Here is a 26,668-nt window from a genome sequence, read left to right on the forward strand (position 1 = left end):
CACCAAACTTAACAGTTGGCACAGTGCAGTCAGGCAGGTAACGTTCTCCTGGCATCTGCCCATCCGAGAGTTGCCCATCAGACTGCCAAACAGAGAAGCGTGATTTGTCACTCCACAGAACGTGTTTCCACTGGTCCAGTGGTGGCATGCTTTACACCACTCTATCTGACGCTTGGCATTGTACTTGGTGATTTAAGGTTTTCATGCAGCTGCTCGGCCATGGAAACCCATTCCATGAAGCTCCCGCTGCACAGTTTTTGTGCTGATAGTAACGCCAGTGGAAGTTTGGAACTCTGCAGCTATGGAATCAGCAAAGTGATGGCAACTTTTATGCACCATGCTCCTCAGCACTCGCTGACCTCGCTCTGTGACTTTACGTGATCTTCTGCTTAATGGCTGAGTTGCTGCTGTTCCTAAACGCAACAACTTTCTAATAATACCACATACTCTTATATACTCTTATAAATTTCATAAACTGACTTATTACAAAGGTGGCATCCTAACACAGTATCATGCTTGAATTCACTGTCTTCAGAATGACCCTTTTTTCACAAATGTTTGTAAATGGAGACTGCATGGCTAGGTGCTCGATTTTATACACTTGTGGCTATGGGTCTGATTTAAAAACCTGATTTCAATAATTAAGAGGTGTGTCCCAATACTTTTATCCATATAGTGTTTGTATTCTTCTAAAAGGTTACAATGAAAAATTATTTTGGCTTCTTTGATTTCATGAAAAATTCTCTGAACAGAACAGTAACATTGTTAGCTGGTAGGGGTGGGCAAATCTTGTAAGGGAAACAGTAGACTGTGCAAAGTTGCAAATTCATTCCTGTGTGGCGCAACATTAATTTTTTACATCTCAAAAGCTTTAAACAGGGATGTGTAGACTTTTAATATGCCCGCTGTATATATTTATTTTCAGGAATCTGCATTGAGTGGTGAAGAGGACACATACAGTGAATCCCATTTTCATGATGTCTTTAATGAGGACTGCATTGTGCTAGATCCAGTCTCAGTGCTTCCGCTCCAGTATAAAATCACCAGAAATTTGTTGCCCCTATCAGGTAAGAGTATGATGTTATTGGTGGAATTGCAAACCAGTGCCTTAATATGAATGATTATTTTAAATTAGACCTTGGAATAATTAAACAAATTTTAATATGGAAATTATTGAAGTGTAGGGCTGGAATTGACATTTGAAATTCAGAATTAAGAAACACTTTTTATTAATTCCTTCCTTTGTGACCTTGTATTAATTTGTTTCCATGATTTAACTAAAATGAAAGAACGGTTAAGTAAAATGTTTAAATATAGATAATTAGATATATTTATATATTCAATATTTTATTTTAATTTATTTTAATATATTAAAATAGAAAACATTATATTATGTTATGTTATATTATATTATATTATATTATATTATATTATATTATATTATATTATATTTTTATCAACAGATTGTATTTTAGGTGTTTGGAGGTTTTTGATGGAGGTTTTCACAATTTTTATTTTTGGGTGAACTAATTCCTTGCCGTCAATCTATCCTGGTTGATCTGTCGTTCTTTATATTAAATGTAATTAAACCAGGATCATTTCACAAGAGCACCGCTTTCACTGTTAGATTCGAGGAACACTTTTTTTTTTTTTTCTAATTTTTTAATTAATATTACTTATATATTATACATTACTTTTTTTAAAGCTATATTTAGTTAGTACAATATAACACAATTGTTTTTGGAATTATTTTATAAAGTACTTTATAATTAAATTGTATAATTAGAATCTTGGTGCCATCGCAGAGAGACACAAAATCACTTTCCAGGACATTTTCGTTCACTGCTCCTTGCTGGTGAAGTAATCTTCATTACCCTACCCGGACAGCCAGATCCCTGAAAATATTCAAGAGCCAGAAATGAAAACTCATCTCTTCTGTGAGCACTTAACTGCATCCTGCTGAAGAAAAAAAAAAAAGAAAAAAAAAAGAAAAGAAACTTATTAACTTTATGCTTTCAGTATTCCTTAATCCCTACTTGTACTATTCTGAACAATGTCTGAAACATTGTATTACTAGCACTTCACGTGTTTATTGCCTCCTTAAGATAAATTTTGTAATTGAATTGTTACCCTCGAATTGTAATAAAATTGAATCCATGAGGCCTATGCAAATTGTAAATTGTGAGCCATATGTCTTGCCTTATTGTGCTTGTAAACATAAAACTGTGTCCTTTATTCTAGAATCAAGGCTTTATCCTTTTGGCTGTTCCTGCCTGTCATACTGTGCTCTCAAAGAAGGTAAGAGCATCTATTTTATTGCGTTGACTAGTATACAGTGAGACTGTTCATACTATTCTTAATCCCAAGGTAATGTCTTAAAGGACAAGTTTCTCATTTATTGATCATCAAAAGTCCGCCAGCTGATGCAAAATGCGTCATCTGGCTGTCAAAAGTCTTGCTGACAAATAAATGGGGATATCTGGGTATAGGTAACATGGAGAAAGAGTACACAATGTTCATTTGCATATACTTCTGACATTGTAACAATACAAAGCTAGTTGAAAATCGGCAAACGTGCATGAGCAGAGAAGGACAGTCCAACTACTGTCCATGAGTTTTCGTTCCGCACCAACTCCGGATCATTCCCCACCAGAGAGGTCACATTCCCTAATTCCAAAGTACCAAATGCCAGTTTCCGCCACCAAGGTTCTCTTTGCTCGAACCCATCTCTTCACCTGCCGGCTTTTGTTCATCCCACTGGTCCCATATTAATCTCCCACAAAGATGCGGCCCCAAAAAATTTTTTTCCAGTCTGAACCCGTCCGGGTTCCATGGATTAGAGCCCAGTGACCAGCCGCTCGCCTGTGAGATACTCTCCCAGGCCTGGCTTCAGGAGAGGGCCCTGGTATCCAAAATCCAGGCAAATTCTTTCTTATTTTGACTGCATCATATGGGAAGGGGTTGAGCTACTCTGTCTATTATAAATACGTTGTTGTTGGTAAATATTAGAATATTATGCATTAATCTGTCCAAAAAACCCTTCATTTTCATGCTTTCATTATTTTTAGGGCATGTTCAATTCAACATCACCAACTTAATTGGTGACAACATTAGCTTCTTCCCTGTAGATTCTGTTGTTATCTGTTAAAGACTAGCAGCTTTAGGGGGCCAATGGAAAGATTGTTTGTATTTAACAGTATGGTGCTAGTTGTTTAAGTGTTGTACTTGTCCAGGGTTTAAAAGTGTATAGTATGAAATCTCACAACATACCTGAATATACATTGAAATAACCCAAGATTATATTATTCAGAGACTAAAAGAACAGTTTCAAGTGTGAACAACCCAAATGTGTAAAGGCTGTGGAATATAAAGAACTGTGGTTTATTATATTTAAAAAGCAAAAAATAGTTTTAAAGTTTTATTGTATTGTGTGAGGCAGATTAAAATAAAATGTCCTTATGGACTTATTCATGAGAATTCTGTCCATTTTCACAGGCACTGATTTGGTTGGGCCTTTACTCAATCCCATGGCCTCTATGTTGCAAATGCTACAGGAGTGCAGTCAGCTTGAACTGGCTCTGCGACTTCTGATGGAGTCTTATGGCAGTATATATCTGCACTTTGTTTCTAACAACATGGACATCTCGCTAAGCAAAAAGGTGAGAATACTGTAAAATTGTTCAGTTAAAAAGGACCTATTATGCTTTTTTACATTGTCAACTTTCTTTAGTCTGTAATAATGGTGTTTGAGCATGGAAAAGGTCTGCAAAGTTACAAATCACAAAGACCAATTCAATGGGAGTTCTTCTCTATATCAGTGCGCACTGTTTCTGAAGTCCCAGAAATGCCTTGATTATACTCTTGAGTTTTCTTCTGGGAAAGAACACGTCACATTATTTCTCATTTAAATATTTCCCGCCCAAGTCATATGCAAAAAAAAAAAAAGAAAATGGGGGTGAGGCCTGTTTGAGTTTTGTTAGTAGTGTGTTGAAACTCGCGATCATGGTAAGGGGCCTGACATTTACGGAACACACTTGAAGTGGTTGACCAATCACAACACACTGGTCCAGCCGACCAATCAGAGCATGTTGCTCTTTTTGGAAGGAGATTCTTCATAGAGACAGGAACTAAACCGAGCAGTACTGACAGACTGGGAAGAGAGGTGCTTCAACAATGTAAAATACGTGAAAAATTAGTTTTTTGAAAATTCAAGCATGAAAACCTATTTTAGTAGACCCCAAAAACAAAATCAAGTCTTTGTATAAAAGGGCATAATGTGGCCTCTTTCAATATAATGCAAATGAAAGTGTTTTTTTTTTTTTTTTTTTTTTTGATGATGATGGTGTATTTCTTATTTCCAGCTTCAGTCTAACAACCGCATGGCCAGAGACAAACAGACTCTTGACAGGATAGAGAAAACTGTTCTTTCGTCTGTCACAGTGGTCGTGGTCTCCTTGTTACAAAAGGTGTGCAAAGAAACTTAAGATGCACAATTATATTCCTTCTATTAAATTATGTAGTTCAGTTAATTCATGAACTGTAATGGAGTTGTGTTACAGGTGCTCAACTGGAGAGTGGTCGACTCTGATTTGGCCATTGGACTTTGCACCATTTTGTCCAAAGCAACGGTTGTGGATATTTTGTGGAAGATGATCACCAGTGCCTGGCAAAATTATGACAAGATTAAGGTCAGACTCAAATTTGGTTTGTGACACAAGCTTTCATTTATTAGTTGTGCTTGCTAGGTAGAGACTTCTGTCCAAAACATAAAATCTTACCAACCCCACACTTTTGAATGGTAGTGTATATTTGATTAAAAATTCAGTTTATGATGACTACTTGGTTTATAATAAGACTACTTTTTCGGCTATTTTATTATAATTAAGGTGTTCAATTGTATTATATTAATATTCACAATTTTATTTTTGGGTGAATATTTTGAATGAAATACCAAGAGCATAAACAGCATATATACATTTCCACAGACTGTTCTGATCACTTTGATCATATTTACAGATGGTGCCAGTATAAAACACAGTAATTCAGTGCTGGTAAACATTAATGTAATTTAGGCAATAAAGACAATAATAGCAAATAATGATATATTTAAGATGCTCTCAAGGGTCAGCTTAATCTTCAGCCTCCTCCTGATCAAAAAACTTCCTTAAAAAAATGTTTGTTTCAGGAGTAGAGTAATTCTCAACAATCCACTGCAAACTCACATTCATGTCTAGCTTCATTCTGTTTCAGAATCCAGACAATTTTTGATTATTACTAATTAAATTAAGCCCTTCACTACATTTTTTTTCCAATATTGTTTGCAACAATTGCATGGCCAAGCATCATTCAAATTTTCCTCAAATGTAAAAATATACTTGAATAATATTATTATAAAATGTATTTATTTATTTATTTATAGGTTGTTGCTATGGTGGGAGCCCATCTAAGTTTTTTGTATAAGGATGAAGAGGAGAGAGGAAAGTTTCTGTCCGTCATCACTGATGCAGAGTGGGGCATTCAGCTTGGCAAACTTGGGGTCAGTGCTGAACTTATGCAAAGTATTTCATCATTTAGCTCATTCAAGACAAAAGCATGTATTTGTTGGGAATGTGTCAAATCATTTAATAATCTGTTTTAAAAACACACAATATGGCCAGAACTGTTTGAAAAAAAAACTTCCTTTGACATTTGTTCTTAGGTTTCCATCCAGTCTGTGTTTAGGCAGTGCGCAGAGACGAAGAGAAACTTGATTCCTACACTTGTGAAAAACAAAAACATCACTCCTGACATCATACTGCATTACTGCAGGCAAGTCAGCTATTCACTATTTTGCTTCATTTATAATGGGTTGTAAAACACACATTTGACAAGGTTTCTAAGATTATTGTAAGGTATCAAATAAGGTTGGAGAAAAATTCTTTTTGGTGAAGTTGATGTGTCATTTTCATATGATCTATGCACGTTTCATGAAGTTATAAGCGAAAACGTCATGTGAAAGCTACATTCGATTTTACTAAGCTATGTGCACCTGTGGAGTTTTGTGTCGTAACTCCGTAAGTAATATCTCGTGATCGATGCAATGAATTAGGCTGATTTTGGAATCATTTTAATTGCGAGAATCTGCTATAAATAATGATGTTCCATTTTTGGAACAGTTTCATGTAGTTACGAGCAAAAACATGACATAAATGCCGCATCCATATATTATTTACAGGGTCTTGCTTCACATACAGAAACATACTTGTTATATTCTACTCTGTGAGACCCCTCAAATTACATATGACACATGACTATCTGAGCTGTATGATGTTTTTGACATATTACAGTATATAGTACAAAAAACAAGGATGAAAATGCACAAGTGAACTTGACCTTGCTAGTCAGAATGTGTAACTCCAGTCAAAGTGACGGACAATTATTATTTGTAATGCCTCTGATAATAATAAAAACCTTGAAATAATAATAGAACGTTGCTGTCAAATGAGTGTGATTGAGCTGGTTTTAGTCATCAATAGGAAAGTAAACTCTTTTTAAACACAAACAATGTGCTAAATGCTAAAGGAAAACCAACTATAGCTGAGATGTGAGATATATATATATATATATATATATATACTATACAAACTTGCATATTTTACTTAGTCTTAAACCAGAAGCATTTCTTATATTTAAAAAAAAATAATAATAATAATAATAATAATAATAATAAAATGTAGGCTACTCTAGAAAAAGGTAGATAAAAATACCTGTAATCTAAGACTTATTTCAAACAGAAAAAAAAAAAAAAAAAATCACCTGCACTTTTTACAGTATGTGTACTTCCAATGTAACTACCCAAGAAAGTACTGGGTAATCTAAGATAACTATGTAGGTTAAGGTTAGGTTTAGGGGTAGGTTCAGGTTTAGTACATAGTTATTACCTCGTATAATAAGTCCATAGTAAGTACATAAGTATTTACCCATACATTTTCTGTTTTTTTGTTTTTTTTTCCTTACAGTGTAATACTTTTTGTAATGCTTTTTTTTTTTTCTTCTTCTTTTGTTTTTTTCTTTTTTTCTGCAGCACATTTGGATTGGACAGCCATTCTGCTATCAATCTGTACATAACCACTCTACTACTGCAGGAAGATAGATGGTATGAGATGGAGATTGAAGAAGGTGATGCCAAAGGTACCCTGCGGGGTGAAGAGTCACTGCTAGGAAAAGATGACAAGCTAGAAAGTGCTCTACAGATTGTTCCTCAGCTCGGCTCTGCCAAAGACCTTGTAATCAGTCTCAACACAGCCTTGACCAAGGTCTTGTACTGCATTTTTAGTGGAAAATAGTCCATGAAAAATACTTAAGTTGTTTGTAATATTTTATGGGGTACAGAACACTGAAATAACGCATTGACTAATGTATAATTTGAAAATGCATTTGTGCCACTAAGTAACATTTGATTAATCATGCCATTTTGATGTCTTATAGTAGAGATTAATCTAATGGTGTATAGTTTGTACTAATGTGAATACAATCATTACAGCTAAATCCATACAACTATGAGTGGATAGAAAGAGTCCTCAAAACTATTCAGATGGCTGATGAGAGCACAAACCTTCTACCTCTTGGTCAGGTCAGTGAAATACCAAGATGGAGTACATATTACCAAACAAGATGAAAAAACAGATGGCTATGGATGGCTTATTTGGCTTAGGAATAAGTGTCATTGTAACATCTTTATGATTTATTGTTTAGATGGTTGGATTGCTCCAGCATTTAAAGTCACATAAACGAATCTCTCCCCCCACTGACTTGGAGAGCTCGTATCTTTTGGAGAACGGTCTTGAACCCACTGCTCTAGCTAACACCCGCCTGCCTTTTCATCTGCTATTCCAGACCAACCACGCCTTCTGGAAAATTGTCTGTGTGTATCAGTTTGTTGACTCTTTGCAACCTTATTAATTGTACCATAACTTTCCAGATTTACCTTATTGTGCTTTTAATTTGTCCTAATTTCTGTTTTAATTTGATGTTTTCCTCTTTGATTTCCTTTTGTGCCCACAGCTCCTGAAATTAGTGAGGACACTTTACCCACACTGCTCTTCATCTGTAAATTACTGAAGGTAACATAACATACATGTTGAAGGCGCTAAGATCACCGTCCTTCTTATTTTTCCTGTTGTTAGTTTTTTTTTTTTCTTCTTCTTTTTTTATTTTGCATGTCAATTAATTATTATTATTATTATTATTATTATTTAGAACTTCTTGCCATGTAGCAGATGGGTTTTTTTTAGGACAGCACACAACATAACACAGTTTGCATCTACAGCGCTAATAAAACAAGGGTTTTGAAGTGCCCCTTTCACACAGAGATTCTGGAAAATTTCTGTAAAAGTCGTTCCGCAACTGTTCTAGGAGTGCGTGATTTTGTTCATTCACACTGCCAGAGTACTCTTTCCTGTACTCTCTGTTTTCATTCACACACATCCCAGTCAGTCAGTAAAGCCAAAATGACATGACATAATGCCACATCTAATGTACTCGCCAGGAAGCCTCTCGTAAACAATTGCACTGTGTATAGTACCGCTAAGCTCATGGTTCATTTTGCTGCCAATACGATGGCCATGGCCACCCCTAAAATAAACTGACCCACTTTAATTGCTTTACCCCCCCCCCCCCCAATTTGTCAAGACCATGTAAATTGTTTAGATTTAACATAAGTTAATATAATAATCTCTACACATACTTTATTATTTATGTGACATGGATAAATATCAAAATTCAACAGCATTTATTTAAAATTTCCTTCTCTAACCTTTCTTCCCTTCTGGTCCAATTTTGTTTTGAGATCTCTTACCCAGAGCAAGTTACTGTGGTGAAGAACACTGGTAAAAGCCAACCCACTTTCATGGTACCTACAAACCCAGGGTTGATGCAAACTTTTATCTAAAAGTTGCCAGGCTAGCCAGCTGAACCTGATTCATGATACAGGCCCCAGGCCAACCTAAACTGTTAATTCATTAACTCTGAATAGAAAATCTGGTGATTTATTTTAAAATGAGTTAGGAATGATCATTTACCCTTCATTCTAGAATGGTTTCACCCATACTGTGAAAAAAAGATCTGTACTTAACACAACAATATTTTAGCTTTTCTTCTAACACAGAAATAGAGCATAAGAAGAGTCAAATGTGGTTAAAATTATAAGATACTTTTTCATTGTTTATTAAAATAAAATAAAATAAAATAAAATCCTGGATGCACCACTGATCAGATTTTCCAGCATTCTGGCTCTGGTTTGTGTTCATAAATAAGGTTCTCTGGCAATTTTCTGGAATCAAAGCTTAGTGTGAACAGAGTTTATGCCAGCCACACACTAGCTAATGAGACCAGAATGTTTGAATTACTAATTAAGTCACAAATTATTAAGACACAATCTAAGAGAAGTGACAGTGCATCACCAATGTTCGAGATATCTACAACTTTCAGCAGTCTAAGTCCTGAAATGTGTTTTTACTGGAACTGATGCCGGTGACAACAGGCAATTATTAGGGTATTACTGCAGTTTTAAAAGCGTTTACCAGACAAATTCACAAGAGCAAGAGTTATGTGAAGTAACCATAACTAAACAAAATTTGCCACTTTTACAGGTGACATTTTTCATTCTTTTTTTCTGTTTTGCTTTTTACCCAGGTTAATCTGGATAAGCTGTATGTTTTAGCTGTGAACCATGTGTTCAAGAAGAATCTTTTGCCTTTGTTAATGGATCCGTCTAAGAAAATCCAGCATCTTGGTCCCAGCAAAGAGTTATCCAGTGTGACTCAGAGTATCTTTAAACATGCACTATGCATTCAGAATCTGGAACTTGCTGCAGCCACAATCCATAAAATTGCTCAGGACCTTCCTGCGGGTGAGTCAGGTGGTATGACAGTACTCGCCACTTTTTTTATTTATTTATTTTTAAATAAAGCCTGTCTTGTTCAGGTTGCTCTTTTACATATCCTGTACAATGAAAGTGGATGTTGGCCAGTGGTGTCAAGATCCAAAAATAAAGCCAAAAAGTAAGATGAAAGTAGTTCACGTGACTCATATATTATATTGCGAGTCTTCTGCAGTAATACAATAGCTTTGAGTGAGAAAGAACAAAGTGTAAGTTGTTATTCACAAAATTTGTTTTCCATGGCATACATTGGTGCCTGATGATGCTGTAGTAGACTTAAACAAAGGAATCATAATAAAAAAAAAGGTTGGACAGTGCTGTGCATCTCATTTGATTTTTAAACTTTTCGTTATTGTTATTATTTAATTCCAGGTGCAGAAAAGACTGATTTCTTAAAGTTCAGCTTGGAACTTGTACATAAGTTGCTGAAGTCTGATACTCTGGAGGTAAGTTGGCTTCTCAAAGAAAATATATTGTTTTGAGGACAAACAATGTAAAACCATGTTTTGCAAGTGCATCATATATATATTTTTATAAGTTTTCTTGAAAAATAGATAAACATGAACATGAAACATGGCTCGGCTGTTAAAACAATCCATTTGTTGTCCAAGTGAAGACAGTACTTGATTCCCCCATTTACACTTAACATTTGTCTTGGCTGATTTGATCAGAAATGGTCAGTTGAGATCACATTAATACACCTGGTATTAATGCATCTTCAGTAGCCTCTTGTGATGAGATTTTGTCGAGTGTCTAGTGAATAGTTGTTCTCTGGTGCAGACCATCAGAGGCTTCCACAAGATCTGAGCAAATATAATATATACTGCAGAATCATATGCATTCATTCAGCTGTTTCATTGTGTTTTATATGATTTTAAATGCATCTCAAATTCATTCATAAATGGAAACTTAGGTAACACTTTATTTTAAGGTGACGTAATTAAATGTTACTATATGTACTTACTATAGTAATAACAGTAAATTATGCATAATTACAAGTGACTAACCCTAACCGTAACTCTATAGTAAATACATGTAGTTAATTAATATTTCTCTGTACTTATTTGAGTAAGTACAATGAAACTATTTCACCTTAAAATAAAGTGTAACTAAAACTCAACAGGTATAAAGTATAATCCCTAACAAATAAACAAACAAACTGTTAATGAGAAGACCAGCACTGGACTGTTGCAGGTTGGAAATGTATTTTCCGAATTTGGAAAGGAAAATATGTATTAAAGCCAATTTTTATGTATTAAATTCACCCAAAAATGAAAATTTGATGTTTATCTGCTTACCCCCAGGGCATCCAAGATGTAGGTGACTTTGTTTCTTCAGTTGAACACAAATGATGATTTTTAACTCCAACCGTTGCGGTCTGTCAGTCGTATAATGCATGTCAATGGGAACTCCATCTATAAGATTAAAAAAAAAACATGCACAGACAAATCCAAATTAAACCCTGCGGAGAAAGCACCCAACAGGTGTATTCACAATACGACTGACAGACCGCAACGGTTGGAGTTAAAAGTCAACATTTGTGTTCTACTGAAGAAACAGTCACCCACATCTTGGATGCCTTGGGGGTAAGCAGATAAACATCACATTTTCATTTTTGGGTGAACTATCCCTTTAATGGGAACATTTCTGCAAAATATAATTGTTAATGCTGAAAACATGATTCATTGTTTTAATCAACAGCCATAAAAAATAATAATAATAACTCTGCCCTTGAGTAAATGTGTGTTATGTAGGTGCATTAAATGCTGTTACAGTCTGCCGTGCCTCTATCAAAAATGAACTGGGAACCTGTGGTTGCCCAGTACTGTTTAAAATTCTCTTATAGAGATACCCAAACAAAAAAAAAAAAAAATGGCATTTACTAACCCTTGTCATTCCAAAACTGTGTGACTTACTTTCTCCTGTGCAACCATTTAGAACTGTCCATGCTAGCTAGCTGACTAGTTGAAATTCATGCAAAGCATTAGCTGGACCTTCTTTTCTGTTTACAGAAATAACATAAACATGCAGGAATGATTGACAGAATTTCCCCATTTTTACCTGACAGCTCAAAATTTAGTTTATTATTTTATATTGGCATACTGCTGGCAGGTATTTGTCGAATGAGCAGGGATGTATTTACCACCATGGCTTTGCATTTTGGTTGACTACACTGTTTTCTTTTTTTCTATTTTTTTTATATAGTGCAGTGACAGGATGAAGATGAAGGAAAATTTGATTTCTGAATTCATGATTCCTTTAGATTTATTAGGAAGGACTTGATGTTGTTAACCACATTTATTTCATAAATCTCTGTCTGTCCCAATCCTTCATTACTCTATCCCATCTTTTGCCAGGAAAATTTGCAGGCTCGAGGTGAGGCACTCATCTCTAAACTGCAGTTGCAATATCAGCGCTCGGCCACAGAGAATGCTCTCCTTTCGTCTCGTCTTAGCTCCCCAGAGCTCCTCAAACTCACAGGCATGCCTGGTCGCCTTATTGTAGCTCTCTTTGAGCATAGCTCAGTGGTGGACCGTATGAAAAACCCTGCTGGGATGACTTACCCTGGTAAGGTCAAGTGGTATAGTATATGTGTGCTATAAGAATTGCTTTAATCATTTGATCTTGCATTATTTGCTGTAGTTTGCACTTTTTTCCAATTTGTTTTTTGCAATTTGTTACTTATTTTCAATTTTTTCTGTAAAAAAAAAAAAACTTCTAGTCCAAGCCAATTAATAAAATGACTTGTTAGTTATTCTATTATTTTCAGAGGTTGCCCTACAAATAAATACAAGTATTTCACAAGTAGGTTTAAATAAGTACATTGTTACTAGATATGAACTTTTTAATACTGACAATCACTGACAGCACAAAATAACGTGTGTTTGTATACACATGCTACCGTTTAAAAGTCTAGGGTCAGAAATTAATACTTCTATTCAGCAGGAATGCATTTAATTGATCAAAAGTGACAGTAAACACTTTAACATTGTTACAAAAAAACTAAATAAATGATCCATTTATCACAGAATCCTAAAAAATGTACACAAAAAAAAAAAAAAAATGTTTAGATGCCCAACTGTTTTCAACATTGATAATAAGTGATGTCTTGAATCTTGAGCAGCAAATCAGCATATTAGAATGATTTCCGAAGGATCGTGTGACACTGAACACTGGAGTAATGCTGAAAATTCAGCTTTGCTATCAAAGACATAAATTACATTTTCAAAATATATTAAAGCTACTCCATCTAACTTTTTTTGATTAAAAAAATAACAATATTATGGTAGAGTGCAAAAAAAATCCATCTTCCAAACTTTACCCAAATATACTTTGATAAACCTATACGAATTATTCATATTTTTAGAGCTGTAGTGATAGATTTGGCAAAAAATAGCATACATGTCACATCATATCTGCACACAGAGGAAAAATAGCTCTAACTATGGGTGGTGTGAAACTGAAAATTTGTACCATTCAAATCGGCAAACCTCTGGGAAATCACCGGTTAAAAAATAAAAATGTTTTTTTTTTGTCTTTTCACTTAAGATGTCCTGTGTCCATGTATACAACGATGCCTCAATTCACATTTAAACTGTGTTCTTCTGCAAGATGCATGCAGTTTTATTTTTTAACCGCTAGAGGGCCAAAGGTTACATAGTGTAGCTTTAAAAACATTATTTTTAATTGTAATAATATTTAATAATATTTCACAATGTTCCCGTTTATTACTGTATTTTATAGATGCAGCCTTGGTGAGCATAAGAAACTTCTTTCAAAAACATTATAAAATCTTAACGACCCCAACATTTATTTTTGAATGGTAGTGCATGCATGTGTGCTTATGTATGTATGTATGTATTAATGTTTGTATGTATGTATGTATATATAGTAGGGGTGTAATGGTACATGTATTCTTCCCGAACCGTCATGGTACGGATGTCACGGTTTGGTGTATGCAGTCAGACAACGAAAACAGTCAGCCACAGTCGATCCACACTCCAATCCAGAAGGGGGCGCGCGGTAATGCAATGCTGTTTGCTAAATGTCACAAGATAAAAGCGCAGAAGAAGAAGAACAGATGCGAAAAGACATCAATTAAACAGCTTGAGAATAATATCTCACATAGCATTACATTTACCTCAGGCAAGTTATTTAGTGTCCACAACATGTTAGTTCACTAGAGAAATGAACTCTAGAGGAGAGCGTTTTTCTCTAAAAATATGCACTATATAATATTAGCTTATATATTTATTATATTTACTTTTAGTAATGTTGTAATTATTTAATGTTTAAATAAATTTGTCATGAAAACAAGTTATGACAGTAACTGTGTAAATGATCATATTTCAGAAATGAATTGTAGTAGAAAAATAAATGAAAAATAATTTTATAATTAGATTTAGAAGTTAATGCAAAAACCTGCCTTATGTGCAATTTACATGTGTTTTTCTTGTTATTTGAGGGTTGATTGTTATATAGCAACTGAATTTAATAGTTTGGGCTCTGTTGTTAATTGTAACCTTTAATATTATAGTAATGTGCTAGAAAGGGCTCTCTATAGTTTACAGCTGAGATAGATTTTTTTTTTTTTTTGTCCTTAAAAAATGTTAATTATAATTTAATTAATTTAAAGAGAGGGACACAATTTGTTCAATAAACCACTGTTCAATCAAAAAGAAGAAGAAAAAAACAACAATTTTATGTTTAGTTTTCTCCCTCCTGCTGTACCAAACCCAATACCGAGGTACGTACCGAACCGTCTTGTTTGTGTACCGTTACACCCCTAATATATAGATGTTTCTGCATATAGATAGAGAGAGGGACATTTCTATTTGGATTTAGCCCCTTTTTTCTTTAACTGGACAGACATTCACAGCGTGGCCAAGGATATTGCCTCCATCAACAGTGTCGATCTTCAGAAGATCCGGAACATTCTTTTGGAGAAGTGGTTGTGCCAAACAGGGCAGTCTAATGGCAAGGTATGTGTAATATTTCACACACTGCAAATTCTGCAGTCTTTTTGAAAGACAAACACAATTATTTGCTATAGTAGTACAGCAAATCCCCACTGTATCTTGATTACAATCTGCGCATGTAAACATATTTCATATGAGGATGCATTATTAGACGAGACTTAAACTCATACCTCCTTTGCTGTAGGACATAATTCAGCAGGACTACGTGGCAGATATAAATGATGACCCTGATCTCATGAGGTACTAATACAGAATATAAAAATTAAAGTGTTTTATTATTTTACCATATAATATGATGCAACATTACCTAGTGGATTAAACATGTTTCTATAACATGGTTGGAAGTCTTGTTGAAGTTTTTCCTCTCTCTCTTTCCTGGTTTCTTTTCCTGTCCTTCTCTTTATACGGCAGAGTTGTTTATTTGCTGCAGATGCACCCCATGGATATAAGTGCTCGTTTGCTCAGTCCCATCCTGACAGCACAAACATGGGTAAGTAGAACTTTTCACCCTCAACAGAAGCCTGGGGCGTCAGGCCCTGTTCTAGGATTGTGTGACTTAGGGGGGGATTTGCACCAACCAGGTTTACATCATTGCAAGGTGTGAGAAAGGGTGCAGAATGATTGGATGTAAGTCTTTGGGTACACACGATTCAGTTCATGATTCTTAGGTTTTCAAAAGCAAAATAAAATTAGGTTAGATTCTTACAGAGGACCAAAACTTTGAAATAAATAAATGAGCAAATGTGAATGATAAATAAATATGTATTTTGCATAAAATAAATTATAAATGCATAAGTAAATCGAATGAGGAAATTGTTTTATTTTTTCATACAATTTAGTCATGCATTAATTCACTAATATATTCATTAAATTAGTAATAATAAAAATTTATTGTACAAAGTGTTTTATGTGAACTAGCCCAGACCATGTGTTGTCAAAAGTAAATGGAACTCATTTGTATTTGATTTAGAACTAGATTATGAAATTCAGTTGTTTTTGTGACTGGTTATGATCTACTGTTGATGGATTATAACAATGATTACTTTGTTGTTTATATCACATGTTGAAAATGTTTATACAAGTGCATGTTTTATCTTTTTGAATGAGCAGCTGGAATTACTAAACCATAGTGTTTGTATGGTAGAACACTGATCACATTATAGCATCCCTGCTGAAAAGACAAGCATAGCTGGTTACTAGTGTAGTGTTTTGGATGCTGGTGTTCCCACCAGGATTATGAACTAGCTTAACCATACTGGTTGGCCAGAACTTTACCATAAAAATACAGTAGTGACATTTTAGTTTTACAGATTGAACTTAAAATTTACAGTAAAAATAAAACGAACTGAACTGATGTAATGCCAACTTTTTGTACCTTTTGTACTGACAACCACCATACAAACAGGTGGTAAAGAAAAAGCCACATAATTAAAGTTCATCATGAGTATATTTTCCACATGCTGAGGTAAATACTAATGTATAGATGTTTGTATGGTGTCATACAAACGAATACAAAACACATCATGGTAACACACATGACACTAAACTAATGCAATAAACATATATTTAGCATAATAAAATGTGTCATAAAACCCTAATGTACATAACTGATAACAAATTAACAAAGAGATTGAGAAGAAACATAACTATTTAAATAATAATAAAAAAAAAAAAAAAAAACGTTGAGTGTCACAGAGAATTATGGGGATATCAATTGATCAGTTTTTCACTATAATTTATAAGATGACTTGTTCTTTTTCCACTTACAAAAACTGTACATCTAACTTTTTTTTTGTTGTTGTAAAATTGCATTAAATGTTCTGTTAGATCTATAAATATAAAATAGTAAAAAGTTATACTCTATTTCTACTTTTTTTGCTGTAGCATTTTGCTAAAAATAGAAGCAAACTTGAATATGCAAAACAATATCTTTGTCACCAAGATAACTTTATATCCCAGACATGCATAGAAAATGTTTTGCCAGATTGCAAGAATGACTTGTGATAGCGTTTGAAACAACATTTTGAATGTTTTGAAAATAAAGAAATCAGTAATGTGTTACACATTATACACCATTTACTTACCTGTCATAAAGTTATTAGTGGAATTATGTTTGCCGGGAAAGTAAAAGTCTGAAATGCTTAACATTTGTTCATCTTTTCAGCCCCTGGGAGGATCGGGCCTTCGCTTGACCTTTGAACATCGTAGTCGTGCTTTGATCTGTCTCACTCACTTAGCAGATGCTGCCACTTTGGAGGCACTTTCCAACCAGCCTAGCAGCAAAATCAAGTGAGCAGCATCAAGAATATTCTGTTAATTATAATTTTCTTTTACTTGTTTGTGTACAGTTTTAATAAGAATAGAACTATAACCGTTTTTTTGCCATTTATTTTAATCAAGATTAATGCAGCATTTTGTGGCATTAATGAACATGTATTGATGTTTTCACAGATATTATTTGAAGTGTTACATGTACCTTGCCCAGATGGAGGCCCTGAACATTCCCTATACCTTGGAAATGTTCATCAGCAGCCCAAAAGAAGGCATGATCAAGGGTTTATGGAAGAACCACAACAACGAACCTCAGGTAGATATTGCAACTAATATTGAAACTCCTCATTTCAACAGTCAAGTTCTGTTGGTTCTTACTACAGTTTTATAAAAAAGTGTGGGATGATGAGAAGTGGTGGGGGAATTCAAAAGTTTGGTATCGGTAAGATTTTTGTTTGTTTTTGTTTGGTTCTTTTTAAGAAACGAATACTTCTATTCATCAAGGATGCATCAAATTGATCAATTATAATGTTACAGAAGATTGCTATTTCAAATAAATGCTGTTTTTTATAACTTTCTATTAACCAAAAAACCCTGGAAAAGATGTATTCCACAGAAATATATAACAGTTTTCAACATTGATTATAGAAATTAGATAATGATGCTTGAGCACCAAAATACATTCAAAAAGAGATAACATTCAGAAATCAACTGAACATTCTTCTTGGTGTGAACAGCCATGCAGTGCTTGAGCATTTAAAGATGTTTATATACTTTCTTCTATCAAAGTTAATGAGCAGAGAAAACCATTTATAGTTTATAAACACTGTGGCACTGCTCTTTTTGAGTGTCTCAAGTTGTTGGACTTTGTAAGACATGTAACACTTGTATGTGACTTTGTTTTTTCTCACAATGCCACTAAAACATAATCTACATACATTTTTCAGTAAGGCATGTCATGTTGCTATTTCTTTCCAGGCTGTCCGTCTTGTGGCCGATCTTTGTTTGGAGTACGAGGTTTATGATTTGCAGCTGTGGAACAGTGTCTTGCAAAAACTTATGTCTTTCAATATGGTAAGTCACATGTACATTACTATCATTTTAAAGCTGTTGTAGTCATTAGTTAGTCATTTTGTCACTGCTTCCTGAAACAATGGGAATGATAGAAAATTGCAACTGTTTGATATTTGAAAAACCCACGGAAATTGGGCGTGTGAAAACTAGTCTTTTTTTAGATGATTAGTCATACTTTTTTACTGGGTTTGAACAGTATACCTGAAGCTGTCTGGATTTAAAGGGTTAGTTCACCCAAAAATGAAAATTCTGTCATCATTTACTCACCTTTATTTTGTTCCAAACCTTTTAGTTTCTTCTGTTGATCCAAAAAAAAAGGTATTTTGAAGAATGTTGTTAATCAGACAGTTGACGGTAGTCATTAGGAAAAAAATACTATGGAAGTTAATGGCTACCGTCAACTGTCTGGTTAACAACATTCTTTAAAATATCTTCTTTTGTGTTCAACAGAAGAAAGAACATAAGGGTGGAGCAACATGAGGGTGAGTAAATGACAGATGACAGAATTTTCATTTTTGGGTGGACTAACCCTTTAACACATTCATGTGATGTTTGTTTAGGTGGACGGTACATTGCTGCCTCCTTGTGTTCATTGCTGTTGTCAATTCAGAAAATGTTTCTTCTTTTTCTTCTATAGACAAGCTACTTGCAGAAGGTTCTTGAAGCTCTCATAGCAGTACCCAGCCTTTTAGAGGTGATCATTTTCCTAACTTTTGTTTTTGTTTAGATCAGGGGTGTCAGACTCTTTTTAAGGCAAGGGCCAAACTAAAATATTATTTCTTGTGGGCCACAACATGCTCAACACAATGACAATAGAACAGAATTTAAATACAAATAACAGCATATTTTATTGTACTGGAAACTATATTTCATCAGTTGTCTGTTTAAAGAGGTCAGCACAAGTGTAAAATGGTCTATCGTCTTGGTACAAGTCTTGCAGCAGCATTTTGTGTAAACTGAGATAGAGAGAGCTGACTAATGCCTTGCAGTTGTCCAGAAAGAATGAACTAAAAGCATGTATAACTTTCTCAAAAACCTTAGAGATAGCAGATTTTAGTTTTAAGAGTTCTTTAAACTGAAAGCCAACATACTGTCAGAGACATATAGTCTACCCAAGATTTTTTTTTTTTTTTAAATCATTCTCTCACCCTTAATCCATCCCAGATGTTATATCACTTACTTTCTTCAGATGAACACACACACAAATATTTTTTTGAAATATAATGCATCTCTGTAAGTCCATATAATGCAAGTGAATGGCTCCCTAAATGTTGATGCTCTAAAAAGCACAGTCATCATGATGCTAATCCATATGGACCAAGTGGATGAATCAATGTCTTCTGAAGTGAAACAATGTGTGTGTGATGTAACATAAGTGTGTTGTGATGCTCATGCAGGAAATAACGTGGAAGCACAGAGTACAGTAACTTCTTGCATGAGCCGTAGCGTCTAATGCTTACATTACATCAGAACAAGTTTCACAATGTGTTTACCTTTACCTCAAGCCACATGTAATACTTGTTTCATATTCAAAGATGTTACCCAATCATAGCAGTGGGCCTTATATTGAAGTCTTAAAGGAAACACACCCTTTTAAGTGAAATATTTAAATCAGAGGGCTAAAATGGCCTTTTATTTCTAAATTATCAAAAAATTCAACATTATAATTACACCTCAGGAAACATAAAAAAATGCAAAGTCATGACCCCTTTAAATCAGTGCTGGATTGGACTCCTCCATGGGTAGTGTCTTTGACATTTCTGATTTAGGTCAATTTAACACACAACTACCTTTTTTTTTCCCCCTGCAGGGGCAAAGTCTTTCCAGAATATGGCGGAGTGTGATTCAAGCCCCTTTCTTGACGGGTAAAAAGGGACATACTTTAAAATTTGCAACATCACAGAGAAATTTCTATTACTTAAATGCTTTTAACTGTTTGTCTGTATGATAATTTTACAGCTTCTCTTCCTCTCAGCCCTCAACAGCATGATGTTATGTATAAGACATTTGTCCTGCTTCTAAAGTAAGTCTTCAGTCCAAGGGACAGTTTGATCAAAACAGAAAGTATGAGCATAGGGTGGGGCTAATGTATCGTAAGCAATAGTTTATTAGTGAAGTTGATTATATGGATTAAGGGATTTTTTTTTCTAATTATAAGTTCCTGTTAATTAAAATTAATAACAAAAAAATTAAATTTAATGAAAATTCATTATTTAAATTTATTAAATAAATTGATTAAACATTATTTCATTCATTAAAATAAAAACTCGTGTGCCGACTATCTTTATAAATGTAATGTAAAATGTAATGAGAATTGTTTATAAATATAAAAGCTTTAAAAACATATAAAAGCTTTAAAGTCAGCATTAAACAGACAGCTTTAGGGTTTTCATTAAAAAAAAAAAAAAAAAAACTATAGATTGTACTTTCACATTTTTGTATCTCCGTACATGGATCAGTCAAAGGTTTGTTAACAAAAAAGCTATTGTAAGGGTAAGTTTATCACTGAAAATTGTATTGTACTTTGTCTACACTTATTGTAATAATGGAACACTATGGCAATAGCTTTCTTACCTGTACGCGACAGCTTTTGACTTCTAAACGTTTACTCTTTGAATTCTTGCACTTGGGAACATTACAAGTCAACACCATTATGACTAAAAGTTTGCTAAGGAGTATTTCCTACAAAAGCAAGACAGTAGCAGACTGGTAGGAGTGGCCTTGGACGGCAACATGTATAGGCAGGCAAGTTTTATTGAAAGACCATTTTGCCGCTGTGAAGTACCGCTTTAACACATAACAAACCAAATGTTATAAGAACAAGAACTCACAGGGGCATTTTTTGCACCTATATCTTGAATTTTGGTGGGCAAAACGGGCAAACTCCCATTAATTTCCTTCCTGCTTTCCGTTATTGTTGAGGTGATCATGTAAATCTGTTACTCTGTCATTGTCTGTAAGTTCCATTTGAAAACTAAAAATATTTTTGCTGGAAAACTTGCAGTTTAATATTTGAAGATTATTCAATTATTCAAAGATTAGAAATTATTCAAATATAATGGATAAGCAAGCCATTGTCTTACTTTTTAATTTATAAGCGCATACTCTCGCTCTCTTTGTCAACACTGTCCCACTATTTAATTAATTAAATTATATCTGTAATTTGATTATTTATTTTCTGCTGTGTCTTTTATATATTATCTCAAATATGTCCATTTCTGTTTTTTTTTTTTTTTTTTTTTTTTTTTTTTTTGTTTTGTTTTGTTTTGTTTTAGATGTCCATTTTTATTCACTTTGGATCTGGTTGCCATTGCCAAGCGGTTTTCTCAGTTCAATCTGCAGGCCTTCTCTTTGGGCACACTCTTGCTCATACCTTGTGCCAAAAAGAAGGAACCACAAATTCAAGTAGGTTCACATTCACTATAGGGGATGATGGGCCAGGGTAATAGTGGCATCCTACCCCTTCTTCCCCTATAGTGGGAAGCTCCACTCCACTGACACAGTCTTCACTGCTATTGCTTGTCATTCCCGAAAGTCGCTCTTCATTTGCAAAAAGTTAAACATTTCTCAACTCGCCAGTGATCACTGTCACTTGTGTCTGTGCCGTATTAAGAAGTGCATTTTTGATTATCTGTTATGAGATTAGTACTAAGAGTAGTGTTGTCACAGTACCAAAATTCCAGTAGTCGGTACCAGTACCAGTAAAAATGTACGGTTCTCGGTACCAATTTCGGTACCACAGGAAAATCTGTTGGAACTATTTTACTATTTTATTTAACTAGCCTATTTTAAAAACATATTAAATATGATGGTAATCATACATATAAATATTTGGAGCGTGTGTGTGTGTGTGTGTGTGTGTGTGTGTTGTGTGTGTGTGTGTATGTTTGTGTGTGTATATATACCTCAATGAAATAAATTTTGAAATATAAAAAAATAAATAGGCCTAAACAAATGCTCAAACATCTATTTTGAAACAGATGTGCATGTTTATTTTAGCTATTCCTTCAGTGAAACCGTAAATAATATCCGTAAATAATGGTAACCTAAATAATAAGAAAGTGAAGTATTATTCTAAAAAACATTCTGTTTTTTATTTCTACACAAAGATGCATCATATAGCCTACCGCTAATATCTTCATGTTATCTCCTGATGTTACAAGCAACTGACACTTGTTGTAAAAGGTCTGAAGAGCTAGTTTTATCTTCAGACATTGTTGTCATTCAGGCTATGTTTGATTTTGTGCTGCCAGAGAAAGTGAAACTAAACATCTCTGGTGTGTAAAACGCGCTATACAAATAAACTTGACACGCCTTATAAAGTCTAGGCCTAATAACAAGCACAAACTGTGTTAAATAGAAATTGACGTGCAAGCAAAAAGGTTTCTGTTCTGCAGTGTTTTTTCTACTTTACCACAGTAAAGAATGCCTAATTAAAAGCGAACCAAAGGAAGAAATGTTTATAATCCACTGCGTGAGTGAAGATTTGGGAAAAGAAACAGAGATTCCATGTCTAGTGGAATAACTAATGGAATATTGTTAAAATCTCTGCTAATCGGGTGAAAGCTTAAATGTATGACGTACCTCTTTCATTCGGCATGAACCAAAATGTTTCCATGGCTGCGATGTCACATTTAATTGCTAACCTATTAGCCTATTTCTTCTGTAAACAAAGCTTTGTGCTTCACTCGTGTCATATTCACATAAAATACTGGCACAGCCCTATCAGTGGGTACCGAACATACCTGGATACTCGGTACTCCCGGTATTACAGAAATGCTGGTATCGTCACATTTTCAAAATTTCAGTACTTTTGACAACACTAACTTAGAGTTTTGCAAATGTACTTTTTTCAAAAGCAAATGGTACATGTAAGAAAGTACATGTAACGTGTAACTACGTCACCTTAAAATAAATTGTTAGTGTGATTTTTGGTTTGAAGGTATACAAGGTTTCCTATTTTACTGATCTGTGATCTGAATACTGAGTTTGATTTTCAGTTTGTACTAAAACAATTTTTTTTTGTTTGTTTTATACATTAGAGCTTCCTGTTGTCCTGTAACCCTATTCTCATTCTGGATCAGACAGAGGAAAGCATGACCACCGGAGAGTTAGCCGGCATTCCTTCACAGGTTAGTCCTTCTCTTATGGTTACACTTTTTTTTTTTTTTTTTTTTTTTCTCCCAGTCCTTGTTTAGTTGTATATTTTAATTCCTTTTTATTTACTGTAGATCAGAGACACAGTGTTCACGTTCCTTTGTCGAAATGGCAAATCCCAGACGTTGATGAAGACCAAACACTTCACTTATTTGAAGAGGCACTTGACCTCAAAGGGTCAACCTGAAGTAGTGCAGGAGCTGCTGAACTGCCTTGTGGGGCAGAATCGGTTAGTTGATCCTACATGGAATTTCATTATTTTATTTGATTTTTTCACCCCTGATTCACTTTATCAGTTTGCGAAGTTAAACCACATTTGATTTTTTTTTTTTTTTTTTGTACTGGTGAAGATGTTCTACATAACAGATTTAAAATGAATAAAGTACAGTCTAGTACAGTCAGTACTGCAAAATAAACCCTGGCAGAGTGATCAGGAAGTATCAAGACGAACACTGCAACAATGTTACAATAATATTAATACTGAAGTTCTCTGATGTCAGAGAGAATTTTCTCTCAACTTGGGAGGATCATTTGCTCTTATAGAGTAACAGTCTTTAGTATATTATACATTTTTAGCGTCCACCTTCCAGTTTGCTTTATAAAATTTCTTTGTAATAAACTTTAAATCAGGAGTTGGCAACCTATGGCACACGAAGGGATAATCACTGGCACATGACAATAGCTAAAGAGGTGTATTTAGCACATTTAAATACATTTCTCGAACTTGCATACAGATGTACTGTACATTTTGAGGTAACTTTCATATCTGACAAACCATGTGCTTCTGTGATTGCATGCCATAGGTTGCCGACCCCTGCTTTAAGGTATTAAGGTATTATTTTACTTTTATTATGTATTACATTTATTTATACTTTATTCCAGACTTTTTTTTTTCCTAACTGATTAACAGTTTATCAGAATTTAAATGTTCACATGACGATACAGTTTTGGGAAAGTCAATACATAATCAGTATTTATATTTGACTTGATGTGTCAGTTGTTTCATAAAAAAACAATCAAGATGTAATATGTAAAAAGATATGTTTCTTTGTAATATATACAAATGAGTGCTGTAAAAATTAGTGTGTTAACACGTGATATATTTATTTATTTTTTCTCTGTTTAACACGTTAAAAATTATTTAACGCGGCATTTGTTTTTTCTGTCATAATTTGGCTAGTGTTCCATTATGATCATGCTCTTCACGGAATTGCTTTTAAACCATTCAAGCGCCTCAAGACAAACGAGAACACACTCTCTGTGAACGTCATGTCTGTGTGACACACACGACTTGTGTGCACAGAAAGACATGAACCAGTATCGAGTTCTCTTTCGCGCTTGAACAAACAATAACACACAGAATTATGCCAAAATGCCTGTTTTGTCAAGTATCCTCAAAAGAGCAGTCTTAAATGAGTTAAATAGCGACTTTAATGAACTTAGAGTTGTGTGAATATGAGATCCGTGTCACGTTCGGCAGCGGCAGCTCTTAAAGTGACAGCAGCCTAATAAACCAGTTGCTGTGATGTCTGTCATTAATGTTCATCAAAGAACAAGGGTAACAGAAAATTGTAGCTTTAATAAGGATTAATCTATATTTAATTTATAATTTATGCAGTGAAGAATGTAAAATGTTTGATAGCTTTATTCAATTTCTGTATATGTAAAGGCAGGAAAGGAAGGAAGGCCACAGGTAAATATGATATTTATTATTATGGGTTTGTGTGAAGATTGTTTTTTTTTTTTTTTTTTTTTTAAGCCTAATAAATGTTGAAATTGATAGCTTTGACTTATACTGTAATGTTGAATGTCTATAATTAATGTTTTAAAAAAATCAGTTTCATAGAGACGTCAGTACCAGTATTATTATCAGTGATACTGCCCTTCATTCATAAAAATATGCCACTAAACAAATGTTTAAAATATACTGTCTTTAAGTTGTTTCTACATTAATTTGGAGAGTAACTGTGAAATTATTGAATACATACATAAAAATATGAAAAAAAAAAATTTAATCGATTGACAGCACTAATACAAATGCATCTATTTTTTTTATATCCACTGTAACTCATGTAATTACAAGTAACTTGCCATTTTATGCTTCAAAAAAAAAAACCTTGCTACGAGCACTTTGCTGATGAAATTGGACTTGACACGGCACTTCCATATTATTGTACTCATGTTGATTTGATTGCTTCTACTATTATTTGTAAGTCACTTTGGAGAAAAGCGTCTGCTAAATGACTAAATGCAAACGCTAGAGGTCCAGAAGTTACAGGTTTTATTAGATGGGTGTTCCTAATCTTTGTAAATAAAACAAGTTAATTTGTGTTTCTAACACAAAGTTGAATAAAAGAATTGTCTTTCACTGTCCTTTTTTCCCTCTGAATAGTGAAGAGGAGGCAATTTCCTTTGCCCAAGAATATCTGAAATACAGAGAGATGAAAGGAGGACAAACAGCACCTGTGAGCAACACTCTCTCTGATCCTGTCAGGGTAAAGCCTCTTAAAATATTTTATTTTATTTTATTTATGTATATTTTTTTAATTTATTTGCTTTTCATTTATAATGAATGTTTATTGTGGTTTAATATAATCTGCTAAGGTTCTCATTTAATTTATTTTTTATCTTTTTGTCCTTCAGGAATTTTTGGAAAAGGCACTTGAATCTAGGGGTACTGAAACGTCAGCATGAGATTAAAAATCATTTGTAATCTGTGGGCAGTAATACAGTACTTTCACTCATTGCAAGACTGCGCAAGTAAAATGTTATCTGCTTGCTTATTTTACATTTGTATATTGTTACTTAATAGTATTTCAGTACTCATGTTTTGTGAATATTAACACCATTGTGTATGTAGACATCTGATTTACAAATAAAAATTACTATTACGTTTTTTCAATAATATGGAACTGTTTATGGAGCAAGGACCAAGCTTGGAACATGTAGCTCATTGCGTATCACTGTCATGGCTGGTTTGGACCAGAGCCGTTGAAAAACAGTGCCGACACTCCCATAGACTACCATAGGAAATAAAGAATGCGGAAGTAATGCATCGTTGGGCAACCAATAATTCCAAACACTGCATTGAAGCCCATTCATTTCAGTGTTTCTCAAGCACACTTGCTGGTAAGTTGATGAAATGACTGCATTTTTGACATTGCTCATGAATCTAGTCAATAGAGGTGTTATATGATTTAGTGCATGTTTATCATTAGATAATAGATAGCTAGACTCTAATTACAGTTTGTCAACATGAGCAAGAGCT

General features: G+C 34.1%; 1 protein-coding gene across 1 annotated transcript in view; it reads left to right on the top strand.

The window, feature by feature from the left end:
* kntc1 (kinetochore associated 1) overlaps positions 1-26,305 on the top strand; it is a 49,921-nt gene extending 23,616 nt beyond the window's left edge. Inside the window, 28 exon segments of the mRNA XM_051894891.1 lie at positions 926-1,067; positions 2,242-2,298; positions 3,496-3,659; positions 4,362-4,466; positions 4,560-4,688; positions 5,420-5,536; positions 5,699-5,808; positions 7,064-7,295; positions 7,523-7,612; positions 7,735-7,903; positions 8,044-8,102; positions 9,673-9,889; positions 10,292-10,365; positions 12,277-12,487; positions 14,789-14,901; positions 15,083-15,138; positions 15,310-15,388; positions 17,063-17,187; positions 17,350-17,485; positions 18,148-18,243; positions 18,881-18,937; positions 20,054-20,108; positions 20,203-20,266; positions 21,519-21,648; positions 23,286-23,375; positions 23,475-23,629; positions 25,793-25,895; positions 26,044-26,305. Coding sequence (XP_051750851.1) covers positions 926-1,067; positions 2,242-2,298; positions 3,496-3,659; positions 4,362-4,466; positions 4,560-4,688; positions 5,420-5,536; positions 5,699-5,808; positions 7,064-7,295; positions 7,523-7,612; positions 7,735-7,903; positions 8,044-8,102; positions 9,673-9,889; positions 10,292-10,365; positions 12,277-12,487; positions 14,789-14,901; positions 15,083-15,138; positions 15,310-15,388; positions 17,063-17,187; positions 17,350-17,485; positions 18,148-18,243; positions 18,881-18,937; positions 20,054-20,108; positions 20,203-20,266; positions 21,519-21,648; positions 23,286-23,375; positions 23,475-23,629; positions 25,793-25,895; positions 26,044-26,094 — 3,186 coding nt within the window. The 3' untranslated portion in view covers positions 26,095-26,305.
* The last annotated feature ends 363 nt before the right edge of the window (positions 26,306-26,668 follow it).

This window comes from Ctenopharyngodon idella, chromosome 5 (genome assembly GCF_019924925.1).
Source record: "Ctenopharyngodon idella isolate HZGC_01 chromosome 5, HZGC01, whole genome shotgun sequence".
Classification (NCBI taxonomy): domain Eukaryota; kingdom Metazoa; phylum Chordata; class Actinopteri; order Cypriniformes; family Xenocyprididae; genus Ctenopharyngodon; species Ctenopharyngodon idella.